The sequence below is a fragment of the Apiospora kogelbergensis genome, assembly GCF_038363985.1.
Source record: "Apiospora kogelbergensis strain CBS 113332 chromosome Unknown utg000003l_segment0_segment0, whole genome shotgun sequence".
NCBI lineage: Eukaryota > Fungi > Ascomycota > Sordariomycetes > Amphisphaeriales > Apiosporaceae > Apiospora > Apiospora kogelbergensis.
The window spans coordinates 4736608-4749477 of NW_027117420.1; the positions used below are offsets into that span (position 1 = coordinate 4736608).

The window sequence follows — 12870 nt, forward strand, 5'->3', positions numbered from 1 at the left end:
GCATAAGTACATGAACTCATTCATTAAGATCCTCGAATTTGTCTTAAGGGAGGGGGGCTACGGGACAACGAACTTACTCGATATGGATATCCCCGCCACTTGCATAGACACACCGATCGCTTTGACCCATTTCTTGCTTTGACGTCCTAGCCAGAGCAAAATGAATACCAGTGTGATGCTCGAGATGGAGAGTGTGATCGCAAAGATTGGCTTTTTGAGAGAGTCAAGATCAAGAACTCCGGGCGTACGGGCAGGGAACATTGTGTTGGGTTATTTGGATGGGGGAATGTGGGTGAAGAAACAGCTGATAAAGACTTGTGTTGGTATTGGAGTAGTTAGTCTAGGCTAACTTTAGTGAAGGTGTGCAAGAGCTCATATATCCCTTGGTAGCAAACACGGGCAACTGGTTCCTCTTGGCCACCATGTGAATATATCTACAGGACCTCGCAAGGCTGCCTTGTCAGCTATCACAAGTCTACACAACTGCACAACCTGTTCACCGAATGCTATGTCTCTAGGCTACCGAGTACCAATTACTAAATATAGTTTGAATGAACGCCGATCCTCTATGGCCACCCTACTGTCGGCACTGCCGGTTGAAGGCCGTGTAACATATGCTTAGCCCCCATAAGCTGTAAGTGAGACTGTCGGTAAGTCGAGGCTGAACCAACATAAGCATGAACCAACTTCTCATATGGTGTTATGACGATTCTTGGGTTCTTGGATGCGGCCCTTCGTTGCATAATTGAGTCTTTAGATACTTGTCTAGGGCAGTCTTATATGTATCCCCTTGGCCATGGAAATGTCACTGGGAGGCCTACGTTAGATTCAAAACCAAAGTTAATAGCTAAGGTAGAATTCTCCCAGATCATACGTGCCTTATCCCTTTCAGAATTGAAGCTCAGGTTGCACTTCCAAAGGCTTACCGACATGGGTCTTGTCGAAAGCAGCTACAGCGTCATCGCTGATCTCCGAACCGTCGTCGTCTTCATCCTTATCCTTCCATTTCTCTGCTTCGTAGGGTCTACGATAAGCTACAAGCAAGCGATCCGCAAGAGGGGCCAGAATCATGGTCCCCCATCGGTTCCATATACAGTCCCGTTCTTGTACCATGCCATCAGCTTCTGTTGGAGCCCCATTGATTTTATTACAGGCATTATGTAAGCAATTTCTAAACCAGGCTTATTTCAGCTATGTCCAAAGGGTTTGGAACATGTATAGGGAACTAACACCATTTCTAGAGCAAAACACGGTTGGCGGGATCCTTTACGTGTATGGGTGGGCTGGTTCAGCTTTACGATAGTGACTAATCCAGAGCACATTCAAACTATTTTCCGGTCATCAAAGCAGCTGCACAGCAAGGTTGCAGTAACTTTTGCTCTCAAGAATCTACTCAAGACGCCTTCGAGTGCTATTTCCTGGTATGAGGCAGACAACTCCGGAATCGGCAATACGCCTCTAAAGGGCAGCACCACCGAACATGCACACCGGATTCATTTCCACCAAGCCCGCACATCGCAGAAGTTTCTCTCAAACCAGCACCTATGGAAGCTATCTAGCAGATATCTTCAGATCCTCGAGGAGTATCTGGAGACTATCATCAAAGGCACTCCCTCTGAACAATGGGCCGAGTTCCCGGATCTATATCACTTTCTCCAAGTGCATGTCACACGAGCCATGATACATTCGCTTATGGGCTCACATCTACTGGAGACAAGTTCTACGTTCATCGAGGACTTCTGGACGTTTGATTCTCATGTGCCCAGGCTGCTGCGTGCCTTTCCCCGCTGGATGATTCCCAAGGCGTACCAGGCTCGAGACAGGCTGCTTGAGACCATCAAGACATGGCATGCCCATGCTCATGCTCACGCAGACTGTACGAAACTCGGAGATGATGACCCCGAGTGGGGAGCCATACTTTGGCAGCAAGCTAGTAAGAGCAAGGCAGGAGTATGCCTTGAAGGCGCACTTCATGAATGCTGATGCACGGGCATCGGAAGACTTGGGCTTATTGATGGCGTGAGTATTGATTACCTTAACTTGAATGCCGTGAGAAAATAGTCACCAGATCCAGCTGACCCGCTTACTCTACAGATCCAATGGAAATGCAGTGCCTAGTGTGTTCTGGTTCATATACGAGAGCCTGAAGAGCAACAGCAGCGTGCGAGGCAGCTTGTCGGGCGAGGTTGCCGCTTCCACGAATCACAATGGGGAGTTAGACATACAGAAGCTCATTCGCCAGCCGCTGCTGCAATCGATGTACGCCGAAGTGCTGCGGCTATACGTCGGCATCGGAACGGCCCGCCAGTCTGACTCAGAGCCTTTCCAGCTTGGTGGCTACCAGATCCCCAAACGCGAACCCTTCATCATATTCAGCCGGCACCCTGCGCTTAATAGCGAGGCGTGGGGCGCGGCAGAGAGGGCCCGGGCAGAAACGGCACCCCTGGATGAGTTCTATCCAGAACGGTTCCTCGTCCCCAAGACGAAAGACGAGTCAGGGTCGAGTGAGGAGACGGGATTCGATTTCTCCTTGGAAGGGTTGGCAGGACTATGGCTTCCATACGGAGGGGGCCAGCGGATGTGCCCTGGGCGCCACTTTGCCAAGAATGAGATCATCGGCACGTTTGCCTTGCTCACGCGCGAGTACGACATGGAGCTGACAGGCTCTGCCAGACACCAGCACACAAAGCCTGACCTTCGGTGGTTTCCTTCGGGAGCCTTGCCGCCTGTAGGAAAGGTTCCTTTCCGCATTAGAAAACGGGTGCACTCGACCCCACGTGGCCTTTGATTTGATTTGGCGGAGGGACTGGGGGCTAATGTGGTTGGCACGAGACGGATCGTTGTATTAGAAAATCAATTGTGTTACCATACTACTACGCTGACTGCCAGGAGGAGAGGGGTTGGTAAGCCACTAAATAGACCCCCTCCAGTCACACAACCTTAGAGACATCCGACGTTCTCGTTATGACCTAATCAGGTTGGCCCAGTAGAAACAAGTCATGTCTTTGGACGTCGTTGGTGATTGGGAAGGCTCCGAGCTGCTGATGTCAGCTGACCTAACTGAATCTCACTACTGTAGAGTACGGGAATCCTTACACGAAAGGTAGCTGTATCGCCTCAACCAACATGACTTGCAGAAACTGGGGTGTAATGCATTCAGTTGGTTCTAGCCTTACCTATCGACTCGTCGGGTGAGAGACCGCGCGTGCATTGGGTGAAACATATTTCGGTGTACGGTCGTCTACCATATATCCTTTTACAGTATGAAGGTTACAGGTGCTGCATCAACCGAAATATGTGATAGCTGTTGGTCTATCGCCAGCGACAAACTTCTTCTGCAATTGTGCTCCATGGGCTCATTTCTCTGTTTTCTGTTTTTCCACAAGCCCCTTTCTCGATCTCCCTTCCCTTCAAGCTTTGGATTGATACAAGTCCCGTAATCTTCACTTACTCCCTATTTTCGGTAAAGAGAGGAAGGGAAAGATGGATCCATCACAGATATCCAACTACCCGGCCATGGCACCGCCAGCGGGGGTTACGCCCAACTTCGTCGACCCTTTTTCTCTTGCCCCTAGTGCAAGGATTACCATATACGTGACGTTGCCCCTGATGGTTATCGTCCTGGCCCTCCGGCTTTACGTTCGTATTCGTATCACGCACGCCATGGGAGCAGACGACTGTGAGTAGAGGAGCAATCAAGACACCGGCCCTTACCCAGGCACCGATCGGACTAACGAAATAATGTGCTAGATATGTGTATCGCTGCTGCAGTATGCAAACATGTATAACCACTTCTCTGTCCTCCTTGGCTAACAGGCTCCCCTTTTTACAGGCAGGTGTCGCATCGTATTGCGGTGTCGCCCTCAAGGGTAAGGCATTGGTCCCACTATCCAACCTCAGTTTCTATCCATCCGTCGCGCCTGCTTACACAATCTCATGTGTAAACAGTTTTCGGAGGAGTCTATCTTGGACCTCACCAGTGGAACGTACGACTCATTGACCTCACCCCGGATTATATCAATGTAAGCCCCCCCCCCCAACCCACGCACCTAATACTGGTGATATACAACCCAAACTAATTGCGTAAAACCAAAGGGAGCCATCATCGTGACTTGCCTATACTCGGCCTGTGCGATGCTGATCAAGATTTCACTCCTACTACTCTGCCTGCGCATCTTCCGACAGGCTACAGGGGCCAACATCATGGTCTGGATGGGCATCGTCGTCATTGCACTCTTCTACCTCATCTGCATCACTACAACAGCCATATTCTGCGACCCCCGGCAGTGGCCCAAGCAGTACAGCAGTCCCCTCGTCTTTCTCCAAGCACAGGAGACGAGTCGGTGCAATCACCCGCAGCTCAACCTCTCGGCAGTCCAGGGCGTCTTTAGCACTCTGTCCGACATCTACGTCCTCGCAGTTCCAGTAATTTTCATCTCCGGCCTGAAAATGTCAATGGGGCGCAAGGTCAGCGTCTGCGGTGTTTTCCTTGTCGGAGTTGTGTAAGTTCAGTTTATACGAGAGCCCCTGAACCATTAGATACGTTGATATCCCATGTTGAGTAGTGAGAGCATATCCAGGCTGACTCTCGTCCCTTGGTTGAAGCGCCATTGGCTGTTCATTGGCCACATTAGTTTTCCGATTTCAGCAACGAAACTCCTCAGACTTTTCGTGGTATTCGGCATGGAATATTTTACTTGGGTATGTCTTATATTCACTAGATCTTGAATCACATACATATCTTCTTTGAGGGAAATCAGCGAAAAGGGTTTAATATGCTGACAGCTGTCAATTACCAGTGCCGCCGAGCTGAACACAGGTGTCATCTGCGCCTGCGTGCCCGTCGCTTTCGTGCTGTTCAAGAGCGCCATCCAGCGGCCCTGGGACTCCCTCCGGTCGTACATGCACGGCCTTTGGTCCCGTTCGCGGAGCGGCCGTCGCCAGGGTGATAGTTCGCCCGGCCGACAACACCAACAGCAGCTGCTCAGCGACACGTCGCAATTCGGCCTGCCCAAGATCCCCCGCGGCGTCATTACGGGCCTGCGGACCTTTGTGCAAGGCGGAAGTGGTCGTGGAAGAGGAAGAAGCACCCATGATGGGCTCCCCGGGGATTCGGCCTACGTGCAAACCGAGATGACCATGTATTCGACGTACGAGGAAATCGAGCCTGTCGAGGTTGAGTATCATCGCCAGCTTCGGGGTTCTGAGTCACGTGGCCGTGGTGAGCATCCTACATCGTCGCCTTTTCGGAAGGGTAGTGCCAACCGCGTTTGAAGAGAGAAGTCCCATTTTGGTTCCTTAAAGTAGCTGTCACTATTTCCTCCTTTTTTCAGTGCTCATCGCAATTGCCCTCCTGTTTTCTTTAGTGTTTCTTTCCCTAGTCATTGTATTTGCACACTCAGTATCGGGTATCAGGGCGAGCTATATAAACACTATGTTGTTTCGCGTGGTGGTTTAGCTGGCTGGCCTGGACAGCGACATTCAAGCCACAACTCGTCGCAAAAGCGTGCACAGCGTGAGCCAGTGTATAAAGGCAGAACCATGGCACCGTGATACTGTTCTCCCCCGGCGGGAATCTGTTTGCGCCTCACGAGGGGCACGTCCCGTCACCTGCGAGCCTCGTCAATTGGGATAGCCAGGCTTACCGCTGAGACGCCATCGGGAAGACGTTCGAGGTGAATGACACATTGTGGATGTTGCGTTGCTGGGTTGAATAGTTTCAGCATCTTCCGTATCTACTACCTGCCGGGTTCACCTGGTACGAATCGTCCGTTAGGCCACACCTCCAGGCTTGGAGTTGCTCTTGGAACACAGCGGCTAGTATCGGCCCTTCACTGTAATACCGTGAGCCTGGGTGGTACTGATACGAGCTGAGGTTGAGGCAGTGGGCTGACTGGGTAAGGGGAGTGAATACCTGGTTATCGTTGGATATCATTTGGATAATTGGATATGCCAGGATGAATGTGTGAGCGGACGGCGAGACGGGCCCATTGTCGCAGCAGGAGGTGAGAGTTCCACATTGGGAATCCCGAATCAACTCCACGGCTCCTGATTGGTCTACAAAGCAATACAATGAGAAATAATGGTATTCAAATCAATTGAAGCTGCTCTTCGCATCTCTGGCTGCAATCGTGCAATTGATTCTCGTGTTCTTTTATTTGAAGGGACGATCGGGCTGCATTGCCGACCAGCTATTGATTCCTGATTTGATTTGCTTTTCTTTTCTTTTCTTCCAAGCTACCAGGCGACAGGCGGGCGGACAGGGATGCATTGAAGGGAGACGTTGAGGCTCAGCCAGCTGCGCCGACTACTTTCTAAAACGGGAACCTCGTGGCCAAGTCCCCTCTTCTTCGTGTTTCGTACGGAAGGTGGTTCCTACGAAGTTCCTACGAGGATCAGTTCGTGCTGATGCCAATCCAATGCTATCAAAGATCGTCACCAGCCAAGCTCGAGGAATGAGTTTTCAGTGCTCCGTCGGAGTAGATATGTAGGTCGTTGGCCGACGTAGCCACTTGGCATTCCGAACCTTCCTTTGCCGCTAAAACCCAGCTGGGCGCTGGGCAGAGAATCGGCCATTGGCAGGAATGGGGCACGTTGGTTGCACCGTGGACAAGCCCAGAAACCTAGGGTTGGCTTGGCATCGCGGCATCGCGCAGCAGCAACAAGGACGAGCCAACTTCGGGTTCGCAGGTCATGTCACAGTGCTGTCATCGCCATCATCAGAGGCCAGTTCCATGGCAAGCCGATAATAAGGTTCGATATGCGACAGTCTGGTTTTCTTATTTGTTTTTGGCCAGGTCCGTTTTTAGGCAAGCGGTCTTGACCAACATCTCTGCATGTATGTGCATGCAATGCAAATGGTTTGGCGGAGCAGAGTGGGAGAATGAGAGCGCCAAGCGTTTCCGACAAACAAAGAAATGATGGCGGCGAATGCAGCGATGTTGACTCGCTGGAATGGGGGGCCGGCGGGCGGGCAGATACATAGGCAAATGGCGAGCGTCCAAGAAAGAGGGAATAAGGAAATAGCACATGATTGATTGACTAAGCGACTTGGCGAGGTGACTGACTAGCCAGCAGGGCATTGCCCAGTGTTTGCCAGAGTCTCGAGAGTTGCGTTGTGCGTCCCCTTCCAAGTGCCAATAAGGCCGGAGGGAAATTCGCCAAGCGGGTTGGCATGGTCTAGGCGGTGATACCAAGCAGCGTCGGCGTCAGGCTTCTGGCGCGCGCATTGGGGTTGGCACACACCAGCACATACGACAGCATCACAAAAACGAGATCTGCAGGGCATGGCCTGTCAGAACCAAGCCCCGGCTTTGTTTGAGGCGGCCTTGGGGGTTGGAGTTATTGATAGAACCAAGAGCATCCTCATCCTCACTGGTCTGCGGCGGAATGAGCCGGTTCGCCCTCTGTCTGGCTGTTGGAGTACATTGGTCAATCATCGGCCCGGGTCAGCAGAGTGCATACACGTACAAAGCTATACACCACAAACTCCGTAGGTTGGGGGCGCTGTGCAGGTATAGTATAGAATTGTAGATGCATCGCCGCCCGCAGAGACGCGCAGAGGGGGGTTCCGGGGCAGAGCTGGCCTCGGTTTGTTTGTCCTCCCTCTTTTTTCTTTCCTTCTCGTCTTGGCACGAGTCTCGAGTGCAGTTGAGATGGAGAACTGCTTGCAGCGAGGGCGAGAAAAGCCGAGACTTTTGGTGAGCAAGCGATTGCTTGGCTCTGGTCTTGGCTACTTGGCTTTGACGCCTATGACTGAGGGCGAAGGACTGCCAATTCTTCCTTAAGTTCTCGACTTCTCTTGGGTTCAATTTCTCCTCAAACGCACTCGTATGTTGGCCCAGGAAAAGCAGATGCCCGGCTGTCCATTTAATCCCGTCTGGCTTCCTTTCCACTCCGCTCCTTTTCCTGTCCCGCCCTCTTTCCCCAGATGCAGTTGTTCTCTTGCTCTGCGTGCCTGACCGTGCGACTTGCACATCGCCGACTGAAGCGACCACACACCCTGGACGACACTGCGACAGCGAAAAAACAAAAGCCTCCACCGAGTAATAAGTAATGGGCTGGCAATCCCTCGCCCACCAAATCATGACCCGGAATCCCAACGCAGAAAAGGAACGGGGCGGGGGCGGTCGCAGCGGCAGCAAAGCAGTGAAGGAGTTCTCGCAGGTTGAAGATTTCGGCCGCGATATCAAAGTCGAGACCGACGCAGACGCATCTTCTTCTACATCAGGTGCACCTGCTGCAGCTACAGCGGGTCCTCCACTACCACCACTGCAACCACCACCACCATCTGCGCCGCCCGCTGCCGCTCTTCGCCCAAAACAGCCCCCAAACTCCGACCTTCCGACCAGTAGCAGTCAACACCACCATCACCAACCACAACAACAACAACCATACAGTCCTCGACAACCCTACGAGCCATACTACAACACCTTCGTCGACGACAGCAGCAATCGTCACATTATCATCCACAATGACGACCCCGAGCGACCGACCACGGTCGCCACCGTACCACCGCCACCCTCCCACCAGCCGCGCCTGCCCCCCTTTAGCCCGCGCTGGCACACCATCAAACGAGTCCTCACCCTGCTCTCCATGACCTGGTCCATCGTCATCCTGGTGCTGTCGTGCCTGTTCGCCGTGCGCGGCGGCCTCGCCGACGGCGTCGGGCTCTGGTCGCTGCCCATCACCATCGCGGCGCTGCTCTGGAACAGCGCCGAGCTCGCCACGTACGCCATCCGGCGCGCGACGACGGGCCTGCGGCGGGGCATGCACCCGGGCGCGCACGTCGGGGGCCACCTGCTGCTGTGGCTGACGTGCGCCCTGGCCGTGTACCTGGGCGCGTCGGTGTACAGCGACGTGCTGGACGCGCGGCGCGACTGCAACGCCGTGGCGGCCGAGTTCGCGGCGGCGGCCGACGGCGTCAGCGACGCCGAGCTCGAGGGCCTCCTCCGCGGCCACTGCAACAACAACTACCACTACGCCGCCAACCTCAGCCTCTACCGCGAGGGCTTCTACGTGCCCGGGCTGCAGACCCTGCTGGCCATGTTCGTGCTGGCGACCGTCACGCACTTCGCCCTCTTCGTGCGCGCCTGCGTCGAGGTCGACCAGCGGAACCAGCTGCGGTTCGACAGCCACGCCGCCGAGTACGACGAGTACGACGACGACGACGACGACCAGACCGCCGCCGACGCGCGGTACCGATCGAGGCGGTTCTCGCGGAGAGGCGGCGGCAGACGAGGAGCGGGCCTGAGCAGTACCGCGGGCTCCTCCTACTACGACGTCGCCGTCATTAATGAGGAAGAAGGGCGCGCGCCTATGCCGGCGAGGACTATTAATGCGAGGCCGACGCGCGACGGCCCTGAGATGGCGCAGCGGCCCAAGCCATACGCGTAGCGAATCTAGCGATGCTATTCACCGCATATTGGAATATTTTAACGAGACATGTTTACACTTTGAAATACTTAAAGCCAAATACAATGATACCCCAACCAATCGACCATATTCTGTTTGCCGTGACTTTAATGTCGATTGTTATCGTGAGCGCTGTATTTCTAACATAATTCACAATAGAAAATATCGGATGCGACGGCATTTATTGTGGTTACAGGTTGTCTCACGTTTCTTCAATTAGAAACACAGTTTCATACTCAAACATGTGCACAATCTCACTTGGCAGTAGAATAATAATAATGTAGTTCAAATTGGTCATTAAGCTTCATTATCGCAGTAATGTACAGACTATAGATTATATAATGGTATCATAATTCTCCTCGTCAAATCATCAAGTGTCTTATATCCCTTTTCTGGATCCTTTTTTTTAAGACATGCGGTAGACAGCCTCCTTGGAGAAGTACTTGGAGATGTCGTTGTCGTTACCGCAGTGGTCGCAGCGGTGCATCACCTTGGCGGCGGCGTGGCCGGGGCCCATGTGGCCGTCACCCATACCCGACGACATGTTGTGGCTGCCGCCCATGCCCATGGGGCCACCGTGCTGCTGGCTGCTGGCCATACCGGAATCGGGGTGGATAGGGGCGCGGACGGTGTTGTCGTGGCCCATGGTGTTACCAGTCATACCGGGGGCGCCGTGGGTGTTACCAGTCATGCCGGGAGCACCGTGGGTGTTGCCAGTCATACTGTCGTGACCCGTCATGCCGTGGGAGCCGTGGTTGTTGCCGTGAGAGCCGGCCATGGCACCGGCGGCGGCACCAGCGGCCATGCCAGCGCCAGCCATGCCGGCGCCGTGGTTGGAACCGTGGTTGGAGCCGGTCATGCCAGGGGCGCCGTGGGTAGAACCAAGGTTATCGCCAGCGACCCGGGAGTTGGAGACGTGGTCGTTGCCGCCCATCATGCCACCATGGGTGTTCTCGTGTCCGTAAGTAGTACGGCCGGTGGTGTTGTGGGGGTCCAGCATGCTGCTGCTGTTGCCCATGGAGCCGGAACGACCACCGGTCATGGGGTCGCCGTGCGTGGTACCGACGGGGTCCAGCATGCTGCCCGAGTTGTGGTGGCCGGTCATGCCAGGCTGGCCAGCCGTGTTGCCCATAGCGCCAGCACCAGTGCCCGAAGTGTTGTGCCACTTTTCCGCCGTGTTCAGGCCACGGTCGGTGTTGTAGTCGCGCATATCATCGTTGTGGTGGCGGTGGGCCAGCTCGGAGGCGGCGACGCCACCGGCCGCGCCGGCGAGGCCCTGCTTGCCGCGGCCGCTGCTGTTGGTGGGCGCGTCGTACTCGTCCACCTTGTAGTCGCGGTGCGTGTTGTTGACGTCGGCCGGGCGGTGCGGCAGGTTGGAGGCCATGCCGCCGCTGGAGCCGGTGCCGGTCGTGTTGTGCGCGCCGCCGGTGGTGGGGACGCCCGGGTTGATGCGGTCGTCGTAGCGGTCGTTGCTGCCCGTGGCGCCCGTCATCATGCCGGGGGTGCCGTGGTTGTTGCCGCCCATGCCGTGCGTGTTACCAGTCATGTTGTTGGAGCCAGACATGTGGTGGGAACCAGCCATGCCCGTAGCGCCAGCAGCCGCACCTGCACCAGCCATGCCAGCAGTTCCGCGGTTTGAGCCAGTCATGCCGTGCTCCGAACCAGTCATACCAGTGGTTCCGTGGGTGTTGCCAGTCATGGGAGCACCGTGGGTGTTGCCGGTCATGCCAGTAGTGCCGTGGTGGGAGCCGGTGAGGCCCTCGTTGTGAGTGCGACCGTGCGTAGTTCCGCCAACACCAGTTCCATACTCGTCAGACACGGGACGCTCGTGGTCACCCCAGTAGGGGCTACCGTCCTTCTGCAGCTTGTTGTGGTGGGAGCCGGTTGTGGTGGTGCCAGAGTGCGGTACGCCGGTGCCGGTCAGGGAGCTGTCCTTGGTGCTGCTGTGCGTGTAGTCGGGGGAGTGCTTGCCGTGCGTCCTCTCGCCGTGCAGCTTCTCGGTCCGGGGCTCGCCCGCCGAAGGGACGGTGGTGGTGTCCTTGTGCAGGTTGCCGGCCTGATGCGTGCGAGGCACATCGTCGGCGGGGAAGGCGCCGGGGGTGGTGTGGCTGGTGGAGGTGGGGGACTGGCGCGTGGTGGTGTCCTTGTCGCCGTGCATGGCTTCCTTGATCTTAGTTCCGAGACCCATATTGGAAGATTTATCGACTAAAGATATAAGATGTGTAGTTAGGGTGGTAGTATGGTAAAAGTCGTTGAAATGACGACTTTTGGATACAGTAGTTGTAAAGTGTGAGATTGTTGGGGTATAAGTTGATGGTATTATTGCTATTGTTTCCAAGAGACTGCGAAGGAGCAATGGATATATATACGAATTGGCAAACACACTCTCTCTCTCATGGATGCTCTGACGTTCTTGCGTTCTAGACCAGGCCGCGCGCCGTCGAAGAACCCAATGGCGAGCAGTCGTTCGTAAGCGTGCAGGATCAGTTTCCCCGTCGGTCTCGGTGACATCAGGCAGGGCCTTGAAACAAGGCAGGCAGACGGGAAAGGACTGCCGGAGGGATAGATCACCAATTGCAAGCTACGTAATGTGGTCATGGGGGAGTGAGTCTCGACTGTCTACTTACTGAGTTCTAGAACGGCATGCCCGTGCAAAGTCTCAGTGGCTGGTGGCGGCGGGATGTGGATTGGCCATCGTCATCACGACAAAGGGGGGTGCATTGGTTGATGTCAGAACCCACTTTGCTGTTCAACCCCAGAATCCAGAATCAGGGCAGCGACAGAAACGCCCGTCTTAGTGGTAGATCGATCTTTTCGTGGCTGTGCTTTGGTGATTAGTATTGTTTGCCGGCGAGCCGGTAGCCGACAGTCCCACGATTTTCAGCCGCCGGCCAACGGTTTCTTGTTTCTTGGCACCCTATGGCGTCAGGTCCTAGCGATGATGCCATCCTGACTAAACCGCCCGGAGATTTATTCCCCTGGATTGATGGGTCTTCATTGGTAAAGGAGGGGTTCTGGAGGGGCGTCCGTCTCTGCAGTCTGGCGCACACCAAATCTCAACTGTGGCTGAGCCACGGTCGCACAGCTTCACTCCGGTTCTTGTTTCTGGCGTGTTGCAGTGAGTGACGCCACGCTTGACGCCCGCCAGCGAAGCGAACGAGGCAAAAGCCGCTCATCGCCGAATACTCTCCCTCATATCTATACCGTCCTAGAGCCTGTACCCCTCAACGTCAGCGGACATAGCTCAGTTGGGAGAGCGCCAGACTGAAGATCTAAACTTCATCAGCCTATCTGGAGGTCGTGTGGTAAGCAACCCATTGCTTACAATGTGTATCAAGAGTCAGTTAGCTAACGAGACTCTAGTTCGATCCACACTGGCCGCAGTCATACCTTCTCTTTTTGTTCTCCCTCCCTTTTTGTGTACTGCTACTAATTGATTCCATATTCTCACAACTA

The 12870-nt window shown here is 54.7% G+C and overlaps 4 protein-coding genes across 4 annotated transcripts; 3 read left to right on the forward strand and 1 right to left on the reverse strand.

The window, feature by feature from the left end:
- Nucleotides 1-1849: 1849 nt before the first annotated feature.
- On the forward strand, nt 1850-2788 carry PG998_006293 (cytochrome P450 monooxygenase; the record flags this gene model as incomplete). Its single annotated transcript, XM_066873111.1, has 2 exons — nt 1850-2019; nt 2095-2788. 2 exons carry the CDS (start codon nt 1850-1852, stop codon nt 2786-2788), a joined length of 864 nt encoding a protein of 287 aa, XP_066733208.1.
- Nucleotides 2789-3483: 695 nt separating this feature from the next.
- PG998_006294 (uncharacterized protein) lies at nt 3484-5274 on the forward strand (the record flags this gene model as incomplete). Its single annotated transcript, XM_066873112.1, has 5 exons — nt 3484-3679; nt 3949-4022; nt 4096-4502; nt 4566-4701; nt 4786-5274. 5 exons carry the CDS (start codon nt 3484-3486, stop codon nt 5272-5274), a joined length of 1302 nt encoding a protein of 433 aa, XP_066733209.1.
- A 2811-nt stretch (nt 5275-8085) lies between these two features.
- PG998_006295 (uncharacterized protein) lies at nt 8086-9396 on the forward strand (the record flags this gene model as incomplete). The annotated part of the gene is made up of 1 exon (XM_066873113.1): nt 8086-9396. The coding sequence occupies one exon, from the start codon at nt 8086-8088 to the stop codon at nt 9394-9396; it is 1311 nt and encodes a 436-aa protein (XP_066733210.1).
- A 424-nt stretch (nt 9397-9820) lies between these two features.
- Nucleotides 9821-11602, reverse strand: PG998_006296 (uncharacterized protein; the record flags this gene model as incomplete). The annotated part of the gene is made up of 1 exon (XM_066873114.1): nt 9821-11602. One exon carries the CDS (start codon nt 11600-11602, stop codon nt 9821-9823), a length of 1782 nt encoding a protein of 593 aa, XP_066733211.1.
- Nucleotides 11603-12870: the final 1268 nt, after the last annotated feature.